The sequence below is a fragment of the Conger conger genome, chromosome 2, assembly GCF_963514075.1.
Source record: "Conger conger chromosome 2, fConCon1.1, whole genome shotgun sequence".
Lineage (NCBI taxonomy): Eukaryota > Metazoa > Chordata > Actinopteri > Anguilliformes > Congridae > Conger > Conger conger.
This window is the reverse complement of record NC_083761.1, coordinates 70,926,379-70,942,410: the sequence shown is the minus strand read 5'-3', so window position 1 is coordinate 70,942,410 and position 16,032 is coordinate 70,926,379. Positions and strand designations below refer to the sequence as shown.

The following is a 16,032-nucleotide window of genomic DNA, read 5'->3' as shown; positions in this document are numbered from 1 at the left end:
GACAGAGACAAACGAGACAGCTTAAAAAGTACGAAGGGAAACGGGGTAAAAATGGAAACGGATCAGTCCACAGTCCATTGCTTTTTAATCACAATTTGTTTTGTACAATTCAATCAGCGTGCGTCTGATGGTATTTCATCATCCTCTTCTTCGTCATTACTTACGTTTTAAAAACCAGTAACTAAAATCGGATTAAAAAGGCTATCACAGTAAGAATCCTTCATAGAATCACTAGGGATCTAGTGTGCCAGAGAGTAAGTGCTTCTCCCCGGACCAGTGGTTTTCAATCCATTTAGCAATAAGGGCAGCATGCATGGCCCACAATGCACTGTGTAAATGCTACCCAGGTTTTAATGACATGAAAATGTTTTCTTGTATTTTTTTGATTTCGCAATGCAGCATGAAAGGGTTGCAGCTGCTGCCTCATGCAAGGTCGTTTGACCATATTACAAAACGGTACATTTTGCCTCCTTTGACCGATCATACTGAAATCATATGAAATGCGCCACCATATTACACTCTGCAGTGCAGTTTTGAGAACCACTGTTCGGGGGAGACACGCATCCCTTCCAAAATAAAACATAGTACTCCAGACCTTCAAAAAGATTAAGGCTTCAGTCAGTGCTAACAACCTCCCCACAGTCTCCCTACTCAACATCTCATTTTGTCACAGTATGAAGACAGGTCTATCTTTTCCCTCGTGTCGGGTCCCCCAGCGCCCATATGTGCGAGTATGAAAAGGCTTTGGCTGTCCCTATGTAGACAAAGAGAGGAGAGAGGAGAGTTCGAGGAAGAGAATACAAGTACACTTGAGAAGCAGGACAAAAACAGGTTCGGGTAACAGCAAGGCAGAAGAGAAAGGGGGATAAGGCAAACTGGGAACAGGAATAAATCTTAAAATAACATTCTAAATTCACAGTAGGGCCAAGGCTCCCCCCTCAATCCTCAGCCTTCAACATCTCCTTCAGGAGAAATGTTCCTCATGTGAACCTCTCTCTCCCCTAGCAAGGGCACCCATACCGAATGAACCTCTCACTCCCCTAGCAAGGGCACCCATACCGAATTAACCTCTCTCTCCCCTAGCAAGGGCACCCATACCGAATGAACCTCTCACTCCCCTGGCAAGGGCACCCTTACCGAATTAACCTCTCTCTCCCCTAGCAAGGGGACGCTTACTGAATGAAACTCTCTCTTTCCTGGCAAAAGCACCATTGCCGAATGAACCTCTCTCTTGCCTAGCTCTTGGATACAGACAGATTCCCCAAAAACCCTCATTCCTCTCAGCCACAGTGGAGAACCGAGAAAAAGACAGAGACAAGGCAAGTCTTCACACACCTCCCCCATTCTCTCCATCCCCCCAGAGATACACTCTTCAAGTCACAGTGTAGAAATCACAGACAGACAGACAGACAGACACATCCTCCCTGGCTTCTCCAGGCCCCCAGTCACAGTGTGGAGTCCCAGTCGACCCCTCAGTCCCCTGTGACAGACATACAGGCCACAATCCCCTGCCCCCTCCCTTTGATGGCCCTAGCAGAGGTCTGAGATGTAGTCGAAGTCTCTGAAGCAGTCCTGGTCCTTGCGGGATAGGGTGCGAGGTTCCCGGGGTGGGGTAAGGGCGGGGGGCTCAGCGGTGAACTCTTCATCAAAATTACTGACATCCTCTTTGTTTCCAATTGACGGCACAAATGGTGGAGGCAGCTTCCGTTGCAGGAGTAACACCCAGTCTACTCCCTGAGAGAGAGAGAGAGAAAGAGAGAGAGTTAGAGGTTATGCAACTCTAAGTATGCACAGCTCTGCTGCATAAGACATCTACACCCAATACCAGCACGAGCAAAGCAGAGAGATTTATGGGATGCTACCAAAAATAAACTTTTAGGTTTAGCTCAAAATGGGCTCCAAATTAAAATGTCCTGGAGGTACCCAACCAAATGTACTGATACCACACATTCACCATAGTTCAGAACTTATCTCAACTGAGTAAAATAAACCACTGAATGTTCACGTCAACTGCAGCCTGAAAAAAGTAATTGAGCAGGCAGAGAACGAGAGAGAGGGCATTACACAGCCCACTGCACTGACAGAGGACGAGAGAGAGGGCATTACACAGCCCACTGCACTGACAGTGGACGAGAGAGAGGGCATTACACAGCCCACTGCACTGACAGAGGACGAGAGAGAGGGCATTACACAAGCCCACTGCACTGACAGAGGACGAGAGAGAGGGCATTACACAGCCCACTGCACTGACAGAGGAGAGAGAGGGCATTACACAGCCCACTGCACTGACAGAGGACGAGAGAGAGGGCATTACACAAGCCCACTGCACTGACAGAGGACGAGAGAGAGGGCATTACACAGCCCACTGCACTGACAGAGGACGAGAGAGGGCATTACACAAGCCCACTGCACTGACAGAGGACGAGAGAGAGGGCATTACACAGCCCACTGCACTGACAGAGGACGAGAGAGAGGGCATTACACAAGCCCACTGCACTGACAGAGGACGAGAGAGAGGGCATTACACAGCCCACTGCACTGACAGAGGATGAGAGAGAGGGCATTACACAATCCCACTGCACTGACAGAGGACGAGAGAGAGGGCATTACACAGCCCACTGCACTGACAGAGGACGAGAGAGAGGGCATTACACAGCCCACTGCACTGACAGAGGACGAGAGAGAGGGCATTACACAAGCCCACTGCACTGACAGAGGACGAGAGAGAGGGCATTACACAGCCCACTGCACTGACAGAGGACGAGAGAGGGCATTACACAAGCCCACTGCACTGACAGAGGACGAGAGAGAGGGCATTACACAGCCCACTGCACTGACAGAGGACGAGAGAGGGCATTACACAAGCCCACTGCACTGACAGAGGACGAGAGAGAGGGCATTACACAGCCCACTGCACTGACAGAGGACGAGAGAGAGGGCATTACACAAGCCCACTGCACTGACAGAGGACGAGAGAGAGGGCATTACACAGCCCACTGCACTGACAGAGGACGAGAGAGGGCATTACACAGCCCACTGCACTGACAGAGGACGAGAGAGAGGGCATTACACAGCCCACTGCACTGACAGAGGAGAGAGAGGGCATTACACAAGCCCACTGCACTGACAGAGGACGAGAGAGAGGGCATTACACAAGCCCACTGCACTGACAGAGGACGAGAGAGAGGGCATTACACAGCCCACTGCACTGACAGAGGATGAGAGGGAGGGCATTACACAAGCCCACTGCACTGACAGAGGACGAGAGAGGGCATTACACAGCCCACTGCACTGACAGAGGAGAGAGAGGGCATTACACAGCCCACTGCACTGACAGAGGACGAGAGAGGGCATTACACAGCCCACTGCACTGACAGAGGAGAGAGAGGGCATTACACAAGCCCACTGCACTGACAGAGGACGAGAGAGGGCATTACACAGCCCACTGCACTGACAGAGGACGAGAGCTTCACGGAGGCCACAGCTGAGCTTAGGGGCGGGGGGGCGAGGGCCTTCAGAGCGTAAACAGCAGCACAGAGACAACAGTAATAGAGAGGCTGCAGATTGATAATTACAGTCATTGGCAGGGAGATGTTCTGCCGCAGTCAACAAAACCAGAGGGAGATACAACAGGCTGGAGTGTGACATGCACAGGAAGAATGTAAACAGGAGGGAGGGCGGGGGGAGGAGGGAGTGGCCGTGTCTCTCACCCTGAAGAAAGGCTGCTTCTTGACGTCCTCCGCGTCCTTTTCGCTGGAGCCCAGGCGCCGCTCCGGGTTTCGCCGCAACAGCTGGGAAAAACAGCGCCGCACGTCAACACCAACCCAAGACTCTTCTAAATTTAAAAGCCTGCTTGCAGTTCCTGGCTAGCAGAGTTCACAAATTGTTTCCGTGGCTGTCTCCTAGAGCAATTACATTACATTATTGGCATTTGGCAGACGCTCTTATCCAGAGCGATGTACAGTTGATTAGACTAAGCAGAAGACAATCCTCCCCTGAAGCAATGCAGGGTTAAGGGCCTTGCTCAAGGGTCCAACGGCTGTGCAGATCTTATTGTGGCTACACCAGGATTAGAACCATCGACCTTGCGTGCCCCAGTCATTTACCTTAACCTTTACCTTAACCACTACGCTACAGGCCGCCCCGCGGGTTTATCTGTCGACTAGCAAATTGAAGCGATTGTTTTAATCCCAGTTTTGATTCCAGTTTTATTAATCTTTTGTTGCTTTACCCACATGTAGTGCACAACAATGTAAAATCAGAAAATTGTTTTCTCATCTCGTGTACAGAAGATGTCTGCATCATACAGTCAGTAGCCCGTCCTGATTGGAATAATAATAGGTGCTAGGTAGCTAGCTTTAACTAGCAGAGTTGGCTGACATCAGCACACAGATACAGTTCAGCGCATCAGCGTCATTTACGTTTTTATTTGTGCCAGAACCTGAAGTTTGCAAATGGACCGCCAGCAAATCAGTACAGGCATCGCCGTGGCTGGGAATTTTATCTTTAAATGAATTGTGATAACGGTGACCTCACAGGCCCCCTGACAGCAGGGAGCCAGGGCCCTTTAACCCTGGCAAGCCTTAATGCATTAATACGGGAACTGCCAGATCCACAGAAATAGCTACCGGAACATGGACACTCACCCGTCTCATGATGCCAATGGCTTCAGTGGAAAGGAATCGCGGATATCGGACCTCATCATTCACTATGCTGTCGAACACTTCCTCCTCATCGTCACCCGGGAAAGGGGACTATCAGACAGACACACATACAGACACAGACAGAGGCTCTTCAGTAAATCCAGTACATTGGGACTCAAGGTTCATTTCCCATATTTTTTAAGCAATGGTCATATGACCTGAAATCGTTACAAGTTTTCTCCCTCACCTCTCCGACCAGCATTTCGTAGACCAGCACCCCTAGCCCCCACCAGTCCACAGCCCGGGTGTACGATGTGTCCGTCAGCACCTCTGGGGCCAGGAACTCAGGCGTGCCGCAGAACGTACTGGTCCTGTCGCCAAAACCCATCCCTGAGGACGCGGGAACAAACGGATATCACTCCATTGGCATCACGTAACCACCAACATGCACAAAGTGATGATCTCACTCACTGAAGGAAAGAAGGGTAAATGTTAATACTATCGATGAAAAGGCGAAGAATTATTTCTTAAAATATGCACCTTCTTTACACAGTCCAAAGTCTGCAATCTTTACATAGCCATCTGTGTCCAGCAGCAGATTGTCCAATTTAAGGTCTCTGTGAGAGAAATAGAGAGCGATTAACACAAACGTGAGCTGAATGAATATGGATGGAATCTGAAGATGGCAAGAATGCAGCCATGACCTGAATGTGAACTGTGTGGCCACAGGGAGAGCTACAGTATAGCCTCAGGGCAGCCTATTGCCTAGTGCTAGACTGGCACTTGGCAGGTCGGTAGTTCAAGCATCAGTGCAGCCACAATTAAGTCAAGACAGAAGCTATTGGGCCCTCGAATGAGGCCCTTAACCCCACATTACTCCAGGGGAGAATTGGCCCGTGCCAGTCTAATCAACTGTAAGTCGCTTTTCGATAAAAGTAATGTAATGCACTCACCGGTACACAATCTTATGGTCGTGAAGAAACTGCAGCCCCAGAACCACGCAGGCTGAGTAGAACCTGCAGACAGACAGACAGACAGACACAGTCAGGACAAACAGAAGGGGAGAAACCTCACACAGATCAGGAATCAGCGCGCGTGTGCTGACGTAGAGGCGATGTCACGACAGACAGACACGCGATTTCAGACGGCGGCTTTACGCACACGGCGCGCGGCTCGGTGAAAACGTCGGAGTGGATGTGCATCATCAGGTCGCCCCCTGCTGTGTACTCCATGACGAAGCACACGTGCTCCGGCGTCTGGAAGCACGCAAACAGGTTGACCAGGAACGGGTGGTGGGAGCCATTCACCGTCTCAAATATCCTCTTTTCACACATCAGACTGAGGAGGGACACAGAGAGAAAAAGAGAGCAGGACATTAACCTTTAACATCGAACTTTACAACAATGTTCGCAAATAGCATTATTATTTCATAATACCTTATGATTCATTATTACATTATTCATTATTCATCATTATTGAAGACCCAGTGTAGCCACGATAAGATCTGCACAGCTGTTGGGCCCTTAACCAAGGCCCTTAACCCCACATTGCTCCCCCGCTTTGTCTAATCAACTATGAATCGTTTTGGATAAAAGCATCAGCTAAATGACTGTAATGTACTTACGTATAGAGCAGAAACAATGAAACGCTGTGTATATGTGTGCGGCTCGCACGTCGCATGGATCTGCAGATGTACAGTGTGTTTCAGCAGGTGCGTGCTCAGTGAGTGAACATACCTCTCCACTTCATCTCGAGCCACAATGTCACCCTTCTTCAGAGCCTTGATGGCGTACATGCTACCCGTCTGCTTGTACTCCGACAGCAGCACCTGAGGCACACACACACACACACACACACACACACACACACACACAGTGTCAGAGGGGGGAGGAGAAGGCCTGGGACAGACAGAGGATGCACACAGTGACCACGAGAGAGTCACCCACCTTCCCAAAATGGCCTCTGCCCAGCACAGCGATCAGCCTGAAGTCCTGCAGACACAGGGGGGTCGTCCTCTGTTTACTGTAGAGTGACAAACAATAAGACAATAGCCCTGCAGTCTCAGAAATAAAGGTACGAAAAGTGCCTAAAAAAGGTGCTGCTTGTCGCTGGGGAGGTACCCTATAGGTGCATAAAATTGTACCCATAGCCAAATAATGTATTTGTACATTTCAAATTTGATTCTTGAAGAACAAAAATGTACCTACACTGCCACTCCAAGCAAAGCTTGTCTGTATATGAACCTGATAGTAATTTCCCTATTATTGATTTTGAAAATTATGTCTCTGTTGAGAGTGAATGAGTGAGTGAGTGAGAGAGTGAGTGTGTGAGTGAGTGAGAGAGTGAGAGTGAGTGAGTGTGTGAGTGAGTGAGTGTGTGAAGATAAGAGTGAGTGAGTGAGTGCGTGTGAGTATGAGAGTGAAGATAAGAGTGAGTGTGTGAGTGAGTGAGTGAGTGAGTGAGTGAGTGTGTGAGTGAGTGAGTGTGAGTGAGTGAGTGAGTGAGTGTGTGAGTGAGTGTGTGAGTGAGTGAGAGAGTGAGAGAGTGAGTGAGTGAGTGAGTGAGTGACTGAGTGTGTGTGTGAGTGAGTGAGAGAGTGAGAGAGTGAGTGAGTGAGTGAGTATGAGAGTGAAGATAAGAGTGAGTGTGTGAGTGAGTGAGTGAGTGAGTGAGTGTGTGAGTGAGTGAGTGTGTGAGTGAGTGAGTGAGTGTGTGAGTGAGTGAGTGTGTGAGTGACTGAGTGAGTGTGTGAGTGAGTGAGAGAGGGAGAGAGTGAGTGAGTGAGTGAGTGAGTGAGTGAGTGAGTGAGTGTGTGTGAGTGAGTGAGTGTGTGTGTGAGTGTGAGTGAGAGAGTGAGTGAATGAGTGAGTGAGTGAGTGAGTGAGTGAGTGAGTGAGTGAGTGAGTGAGTATGAGAGTGAAGATAAGAGTGAGTGAGTGTGTGTGTGAGTGTGTGAGTGAGTGAGTGAGTGAGTGAGTGAGTGAGTGTGTGAGTGAGTGTGAGAGTGAGTGAGTCAGTGTGTGAGTGTGTGTGTGTGTGTGAGTGAGTGTGAGAGTGAGTGAGTGAGTGAGTGAGTGTGTGAGTGAGTGTGTGAGTGAGTGTGTGAGAGTACTGTAGGCCTCTGCAGGACTCTGTTGAGCAGCTGGGTGTGGTCTGCACAGTTGACTGCAGGGTACTGTACCTGTGTTGTGAGCTGACAGAGGGGGTTCTGTTGGGGCGTTCAGGGGCGAGGTCTGGGGGAGAGAAGGGCTCGATCACGGGCGGGCGCTCCTGTGAGGCAGGGGAGGAGCAGGAGGACAGAGAGACAGAAGGAAGGGAGGAAGAAAGAGGGGGAGAGAGGTGGGGCAGAAAAGACATTGGCAATAGTTACAGGCAGCCCAAAAAAACACCGTCAGGCTGCTGCCCTTTATTTGGCCCCACCCTCTGCCCTGTGCTTGCCCCCCCGGTTGGTCCCTTCCCCCTTGTCATTACTGTTAATTAGTTTCTCTCAGCAATTAATCCTGTAATCCCAGAGACACACTGGCCATGCCATCTGCCAGGCCAATTCTCTGTGCTGCTGACCGCACGTGCCTGTAGTGCACCTCCCTCAGCTGCGCAGGGTCCTGCACCCCCCTTCTCCTCCTACCCTCCCTCCTGCTCCCCCATCCCTCCCCTCCTGCACCTCCCCCTCCCTCTCCCTCACCCCCCCCCTCCCCCTCCCTGCCAATCTCTCTCATGGCGGGAAACGAACATCCTCACTGTGCTGCAGTCGAATTAAAGCTCCCTCAGTCCAAACAGGGCCCATTAGGGCCACCCGAGCCACTGCGCTCTCTTTCTCTCCGTCCCTCCATCCCTCGTTTCCTGCTCTTCATCAGCCAGCTTTATGCCTCATCTTCTCTAATCTGTCCAGTCCTTTATTTTCTGCTGCCTGCAGAATCCAGGGGAAGTCAGCAAGTAGCCTGGGTCCACAGCCAGGTCACAGAATTCAGCACACCAGCACCTGGATTCCCATCAACCCATTCCTCCTCATTCCTCTCTCTCACTCACTCACTCACCGGGGTGTTTGTGTCTGTGTCTCTCCGGACCTCTGGTCTCTGTGGGGAGTCGTCCAGATTCAGTTTCTCCACTGAGATCTCCCTGGGACAGCGCGACAGACAGACAGAGGGATTTAGTGCCGCGCATTAGCATATTATGTAAACAGCACATCTGTGTGGAAGTAGTATAGTGAATTACTCAGCGTAAGTGTGCGTGTGTGTATGTGAGTGTGTGTGTGTGTGTGTGTGTGTGCATGTACAGTAGTATACCAAATTACCCAGTGCTGTGTGAGTGTATGTGTGTGTGTGTGTGTGTATGTGTGAGTGTATGTGTGTGTGTGTGCATGTACAGTAGTATACTGAATTACCCAGCGCTGTGTGAGGGTGTGTGTGTGTATGTGTGTGTGTGTGTGTGTGAGAGTGTGTGTATGTGAGTGTGAGTGTGTATGTGTGTGAGAGAATATGTGTGTATGTGCAGTAGTATACTGAATTACCCAGCGCCGTGTGTGTGTATGTGAGTGTGAGTGTGTGTGAGTGTGTGTGTGTGGGTGTGTGTGTGCATGTACAGTAGTATACTGAATTACCCAGCGCCAGGTGATTGTGCATTGGGGCTGTAGGTGCCTGTGTGTGTGAGTGTGAGTGTGTGTGTGTGTGTGTGCATGTACAGTAGTATACTGAATTACCCAGCGCCGTGTGGTTGTGCGTTGGGGCTGTAGGTGCCCGTGTTGTTGACGGTGGGGATGGCGTTCCTCAGCAGCCGCACCCAGGTGGCGATGTCCACGTTCATCTGCCGCGCGCGCAGGAAAGCCTTGCCTGCACAGCACACACAGCCGATCAAACACAACGTCACACACCGCAGCCAAACAGCTCTCAGGACTGCACCGCTAACCACCAGGGGGCGCTAACGGGCAAATGGTTATTCCAGGTGTGTTTTTGAACAGAACGTCAGTTTCTGTTGTTTTTTTTCCAGAGAAAGTGAAACAAGACAGTGTTAGAACAAATGTGTCCTCACTTCAGTACAAAAGTGAGTGTGTCCCATAATCAGCACTGTGACATACCAGGACATTAGTGAGCGTGTCCCATAGTCAGGCACCAGAGGCTCCTCCTGTTGATTTTGTTGTGTGACTGCCTAGAGTGCATGTACATTCAATACAACTGAGAGGGGGTTATACCCCCCTCTCCCTCACACACACAGACACACACATACAAGCAACCGCACATGCATACACTTACACAGGGATATTAATACTTTTTTTATCTTTCCCATTTTTTTCATTTTGAATACCCTCCGTCCCTGGACAATACCAGCCGCAGTCAGTGACATAAGGCAGTCTGTGACATAAGGAGCATTAAAACACCTGTCTGTCTCCACCCATCTCACTCTGTCTCTTTCTCTCACCGTGTTGTTTGGAGAAGACCTTCTTCTGTCTCTTGAGTCGTGGAACTCTATCTATGGTTGGGTTAAAGAAGGTCACCTGAAACACACACCAAACACATTCAATGTAAAACATGCATTTAAATACATGCTAGTGTGTGTGTGTGTGTGTGTGTGTTTTCCCACGGGCGTACCAGGGATGTCACTGCTGATCTTTGTACCTTGTCGTCCACCAAAGGAATTTGTATGTTACCTTTTGGTGGGAAAGTTGCCAAAAATGTTGCCTTGACCAAGTAATCCGGTCATTTTAAAGTTTCAAAGATTTATTTAGATGTAATATACATGTCTGACCAGTGGGGGCAGCCATCTAACTGTGTGAAGCATGTATTTTGGTTATCTATCTTCTTAATTTATTGCAAAAATGTGTTCTTTAGTTACTACACAGGGAGCATGAGAATTCAACATTTACAAGTGGGTACCCATTTATATCTACCCTTTAGTTTATTTTATTTGGTTTTGTTATAAACATATAGAGGAATACTGGACTGCACTCTTAAAGACCATAAAATAAACAATTAATATTGTTTGCAAAAAAGTCATATTGTTTGCATAAAAGTGGTGGTCAGACATTTTTAACCCTGAAAAACCCGGCAGATAGTGTGCAGTAAACTGTAGGCAGAGAGCAGTAGGTAATAGGCAGTAGGCTTGTAGGCCATGGGCAGTATGCAGTGGATCATGGGCAGTAGGCAGTAGACAGTGGGCAGCTGGCAGCTAGCAGTAGGTAATAGGCAGTCGGCCATGGGCAGTAGGCAGTGGTACATGGGAAGTAGGCAGTAGGCAGTGGGAAGCTGGCAGTATGCAGTGGTTAGTGGGCAGTAGGCAGTAGACACTCAATGTACCTCAGCTAGCAGTAGCCCCTGTGGCTCCAGCTCAAGCTGCACACGGTGTTTCTGGTTATCCAGGAAGTCCTCCAGCTTCAGGTACTTAAGGGCACACAGCGAGCGGTAGTCCTTCCAGTACACCGCAATCTCCATCTCCCTGGACTGAGGAGAGCACAGACAGACTGTGAGTGGCTGCAGAGAGGCAGGTCTCCCCCAGGCTGTTTAACAAGCCCTGGCTGTGCTCACCCTCTCCAGCTCCACGGTGAAGGTCTGGTCCCAGGCCTGCTCCCCAACTGTCCTCCATGCTGTCTGCCCCACCACAGAGTTCTCCAGCTTCAGCACCGCACTCACCTCCGCTGTAGAACACACACACACACACACACACACACACACACACAATTTCATTCATTATCAGGGTCCAAATTTATTTCAGTTGCATTCTGACATCCTTCACTTGAGTAGCAGAAAGTATTCCAGTAGGATCTAGCAAACAATATGCAGAATAAACATTTGCATATCAATTTCTTTGCTCTGCCTTTAGCCAGCCCGATTAATCTTAAACCTGTGGACATGGCCTAAACTTCCAAATATAAAAGTAGGAGCTGACACTTATAACCTAGTTCAGATAGTATGGCTAGCAATGGCTGGTACTTGAATTGTTTTGTTAGGTATGCTTCTTAGAAACCTGAATCGAAGGCACACACCGTCTCTCACACACACTTACACATACACACACTCACACACACACACACACACACACACACACCCACACACACCCACATACACACACCCACACACACACACACACACACACACACACACATACACACACATACACTCACACACACACACACATACACACACACACACACCCACACCCACACCCACACACACACCCATACACACACACACACACGCACCCACACTCACACACACACACACACACACCCACACACACACACTCACAGGACAGCTCGTCGGTCTTGCTGGGCGCCTTGCCGCTCATGCTGCCACTGCGGCTGTAGAGGCCCTTTCCTGTGCGCATGAAGGAGCGGCCCTCCCCCGGGCTGTAGCAGGGCAGCGTGACCGCCGTGCTGCGACTCCGGCCCGGCACCACCTCCAGCACCCCCACACAGCCCAGCAGCTGCACCTGCAGGGTGCCTGAGAGAGACGGGGGCACTCACACACCCTGCACTGCACAGATTACTCCCTGAGCGCTACACAGACCGCTGAAATGGTCAGGGACGTAGTCTAACCTTTTGTGTAGAAAATAAGTGCTCTTTATTCAACACGTAATACAAAAGCGAGAAAGTATTAAAGTGAAAATTACAGCACTTTAATGTGAATAGGAAAAATATTGAAGGCATTCAAAGACCCAAAAGGCAGAAACCAGGCCTAGGACTGGTAACTCCATAACACAATAACACTAACCGCACACTGAGGAATAACATGGGGCTGACCTTAGATGCAGAAAGTTATTCATTATTACATTATTAAAAGAAGAAACGCACGTTTCGACCTCTTCATCAGGTTCACCCCCAAATACAGCTCCAGCTCCCCAGAGACCCCAGCGAGCCCCAGGGGGAAAGACAAGGTACCTGTGAGAGGGGAGGGCTTGCTGAGCGTGCTGTACTGGTTGTGCAGGTAGGGGGCGACGTGGCGGGAGCTGAAGGCCGGGGAGGAGGCCAGCACCAGCTCCTCTTTGATGAGGCAGGCCTTGGGGTGGTCCTCGGGCAGCTCAGCCAGCCTCTGGTCCAGAGAGTCCCGCAGCAGGTCCAGGCGCTGAGACGACTCGCTCAGACGCCGCTGCGCCTGGGGAGGGGAGGGGGGAGAGGTCTGTCAGTACCACCCTGTGCGAGTGTGTGTGTGTGTATGCCTGTGAGTGTGTGTGTATGTCTGTGAAAAAATAAGTCTAAATACCTAATGAAGTGCTCGTAGTGTATGTATGAGAGTACTGTACTGTATACAGTATATGTGTGTGTGTGTGTGTGTGTGAGTGTGTGTGAGTGTGTGTGAGTGTATGTATGTGAGTATTGTATATGTGTGTGTGTGTGAGAGAGAGTGTGCGTGTGTGTGTGAGAGTGTGCATGTGTGTGAGCGTGTGTGTGTGTGTGTATATGAGTACAGTATATGTGTGTGTGTGTGTGTGTGTGAGAGAGTGTGAGAGTTGGTGTGAGTTGGTGTGAGTGTGTGTGTGTGTGTGTGTATATGAGTACGGTATATGTGTGTGTGTGTGTGTGTGTGAGAGTGTGAGAGTTAGTGTGAGTGTGAGTGTGTGTGTGTGTGTGTGTGCGCGAGTGTGAGAGTGTGTGTGTGTGTGTGTGTGTGTGTGAGTGTGTGTGTGTGTGTGTGTGTGTGTGTGTGTGTGTGTGAGTGCGTGAGTGTGTGTGTGTGTGTGTGTGAGAGAGTGTGTAGTCCTACCTCAGACATGGCTTTCTTGTCCTGCACCTTGCTGGCTCCCAGCAGTCTCAGCACGTTCTTGGCTCCCTCTGCCACGGCATGCTCCACACGGTAATGATGCCTCAGCTCCTCAATACGCAACTCCACCCCACACAGGTCCGGCTTCCCTGGAGAGAGAAGGGCAGATACACACTCTAATGCCCCAACACTGCACTGAGTAAATACACACTCTAATGCCCCAACACTGCACTGAGTAAATACACACTCTAATGCCCCACCACTGCACTGAGTAAATACACACTCTAATGCCCCACCACTGCACTGAGTAAATACACACTCTATCACCCCAACACTGCAGCGGGTAAATTCACACTGTAATACCCCATGTACACACACACATATGCACACATGTACGCCTGTACGCACAGCTTCTTCTTTAGCCTTGTAGACACGCTATTCCATTTTTTTTATCGGCAGTCAAGTGAGGACACACATTTATTTATTTAAAAAGATGACATTCGTGCAGAGGCTTGCATCAGCCGTAAGTACAGGGAAGAGCAGCGAATGCGGGCTGCATTCTAGACAGGAACGTGTTAAGGAGACGTTAATCAAGACGTGTTTGTGTCCTAAACACCGCGACGTCACGTCCAGCCGACCTTTCTTATTGTTTACAGCTCAAAAGAGCACCTGAGTGACGATGGGGGCAGAGCGGGCGTATATCTAGCAATACGTGGAGTCGGGTCATCGAGGATTATTCCTCTCTGGAGTTAATACCCCTCCACAGAAGAGGAACTGCCACACTAATGCATTTCTGAACCTTTTTTTCTCAGTCCTCCAGCAGAACAGCTTAAAATAAAAACTCTCACTTCACTTCATCATTTGGCCATGGCTCAGCAAAAAAAAAAAGAAACTACTGTGACTACAATTTACAAAACAATAGAGGGAAAGGGAAAATCTCTGAGCATGTGTGTGTGCGCGCCTCTGTGTGTGTGTGTGTGTATCGGGAGGGACCCCCACAGTTTGCGCAAACAGAGCAGCATGAAGGAAAAATACATTAATATGAAGGGGATGGGCTGAGTAAGGGGAAGAGCCATAGATATAAACACACTGTCTACATTAGCCTTACACTGAGAACATGTATGCATGAGAGAGAGAGAGAGAGAGAGAGAGACAGAAAAAGCCAAAGAGAGAGAGAGTGAAAAAGAAAGCAAGAGAAGAGAAAGAGAGGTGAGTGAAAGCCTGGTGAATGTTCTCCTAATAAGGTCAACAACTGTGTGCCACAACGACTTCTACTGTTTAGGGGTCTGGTCTGGGTGTAGGTGTGGATGTGTGCGGATGAGAATAGGCCAGGGCTGTCTGGGCTTTTAGGTGAAAACCCAGCAACATTTGGTTGAAAAGTGAAAGCATTCTAGCTGACTAGGATGAAGCCAGGCTATATCTTGGTAAAATAAGAGCTACATTGGGTTTACCCAATCCATGTCAAAATTTCTCTCAACATAGATTTCTACCCCTCTATACTGTCTAGATTCCAGCTTTTGGGGAAAGTAATAGATATATGGTCATATTCTGTACCTTTTAAATGCATTTAAAAGGTACCCCCTCTAATACACTTCAAACAATGATTTCGGTAAACCTATAAATAAAGCAACTAACACGTCAGTTCCTCTTCTACAGTATACTTCAGTATTTCTTTACCCGGGTGAGAATCAGTGAATTTAAAAAAAGGACAGTAAACAGGGAAATCCCAGCTGAGCTTCAAGTGTAAATATCTATTTGTCAGCTTTCTGTTCATGGCTTGTTCGTAGCACTCTACATCCCCGCGTCTGCTGTAACTTAATCTCCACCATCTCCCCCGTGGCCAGCGCCCTCCCTGGCTTTATGTTAGTGTTATTTATGAGAGCTAATGGCCTCTCCACCTGCTCCGTTAAAGGCCTTTAAAACTGCAGTCTCATCGACCGCCTTGCCTCTCAAACAATAAATAAATAAATATAGAGATGCATCCACGGGGTTCTGCTGACCCACCAGAGACCCCCCCCCACCCGCTGAGAACAGAGTGGTCTCAAATGGACGAGGCGTAGCAGATTTGGCGGTATCGATCCGTTCGCTATCCGCCTCATCTCTGTTTGGAAAGCCCGCCTCCCGATTAATCCGTCCCCGACGGCGCAGAGACGGAGGCTGGGTTTGGAGAGGGAAGACTCCGCTCAGCTAAATAACAGCTCTGTCTTCCTGGCTGGCGATGTTGTGCGAGTTCGGTGTGGATTTCTCCGAGCTCCAGCGCTCAGGCTCTGTGGGGGCTGTGCAGACACCTAGATAATGCTCGACACGAGTGAAATTCACAGCCGCAGGAGGGGCGACTTCCGAATGTCGGCCAGCGCGCCGCGGAAACTGTGAAAGTGACCAGACGCGAGGCAGATAACGTGTGGAACACCACCGCACAGAGAGGAGGACAGAGCTGGGACAAGCAGCGCTGAAGGAGACAGACGGGGTGAAACGGGGGACAGGAGACATTCTCCACACTCTCGCAGGCTTATCACACACATTCAGTGTGTAAACAGGACACGGCACAGGGTCCTGTTTACACACTGGCTCACAGACAGCTACAGGCTGTCTAGACCCTATGATGGGGAGTATGTGGGTCACCGTATTGAGAGAGGCAGGCTGATGGGAAGGTGGACTGACAAGAGGTGGAAACAGACAGACAGACAGACAGACAGACGGAC

At 49.6% G+C, this 16,032-nt stretch overlaps 1 protein-coding gene across 4 annotated transcripts in view; it reads right to left on the bottom strand.

Moving 5' to 3' along the window:
* Positions 1 to 68: 68 nt before the first annotated feature.
* pkn1a (protein kinase N1a) overlaps positions 69 to 16,032 on the bottom strand; it is a 48,058-nt gene continuing 32,094 nt past the window's right edge. For all 4 annotated transcript variants that reach the window (XM_061227805.1, XM_061227785.1, XM_061227776.1 and 1 more), the window contains exons 5-22: positions 13,334 to 13,479; positions 12,511 to 12,724; positions 11,879 to 12,073; positions 11,159 to 11,268; positions 10,931 to 11,074; positions 10,056 to 10,131; positions 9,340 to 9,469; positions 8,678 to 8,759; positions 7,825 to 7,913; positions 6,590 to 6,665; positions 6,380 to 6,471; positions 5,805 to 5,981; positions 5,597 to 5,659; positions 5,184 to 5,260; positions 4,891 to 5,033; positions 4,647 to 4,754; positions 3,711 to 3,791; positions 69 to 1,734 (exon numbers count right to left, since the gene is read on the bottom strand). In XM_061227805.1, the coding sequence (XP_061083789.1) occupies positions 1,531 to 1,734; positions 3,711 to 3,791; positions 4,647 to 4,754; positions 4,891 to 5,033; positions 5,184 to 5,260; positions 5,597 to 5,659; positions 5,805 to 5,981; positions 6,380 to 6,471; positions 6,590 to 6,665; positions 7,825 to 7,913; positions 8,678 to 8,759; positions 9,340 to 9,469; positions 10,056 to 10,131; positions 10,931 to 11,074; positions 11,159 to 11,268; positions 11,879 to 12,073; positions 12,511 to 12,724; positions 13,334 to 13,479 (2,207 nt within the window). In that variant the 3' untranslated portion in view covers positions 69 to 1,530. The remainder of the gene's footprint in view (positions 1,735 to 3,710; positions 3,792 to 4,646; positions 4,755 to 4,890; positions 5,034 to 5,183; positions 5,261 to 5,596; positions 5,660 to 5,804; positions 5,982 to 6,379; positions 6,472 to 6,589; positions 6,666 to 7,824; positions 7,914 to 8,677; positions 8,760 to 9,339; positions 9,470 to 10,055; positions 10,132 to 10,930; positions 11,075 to 11,158; positions 11,269 to 11,878; positions 12,074 to 12,510; positions 12,725 to 13,333; positions 13,480 to 16,032) is intronic.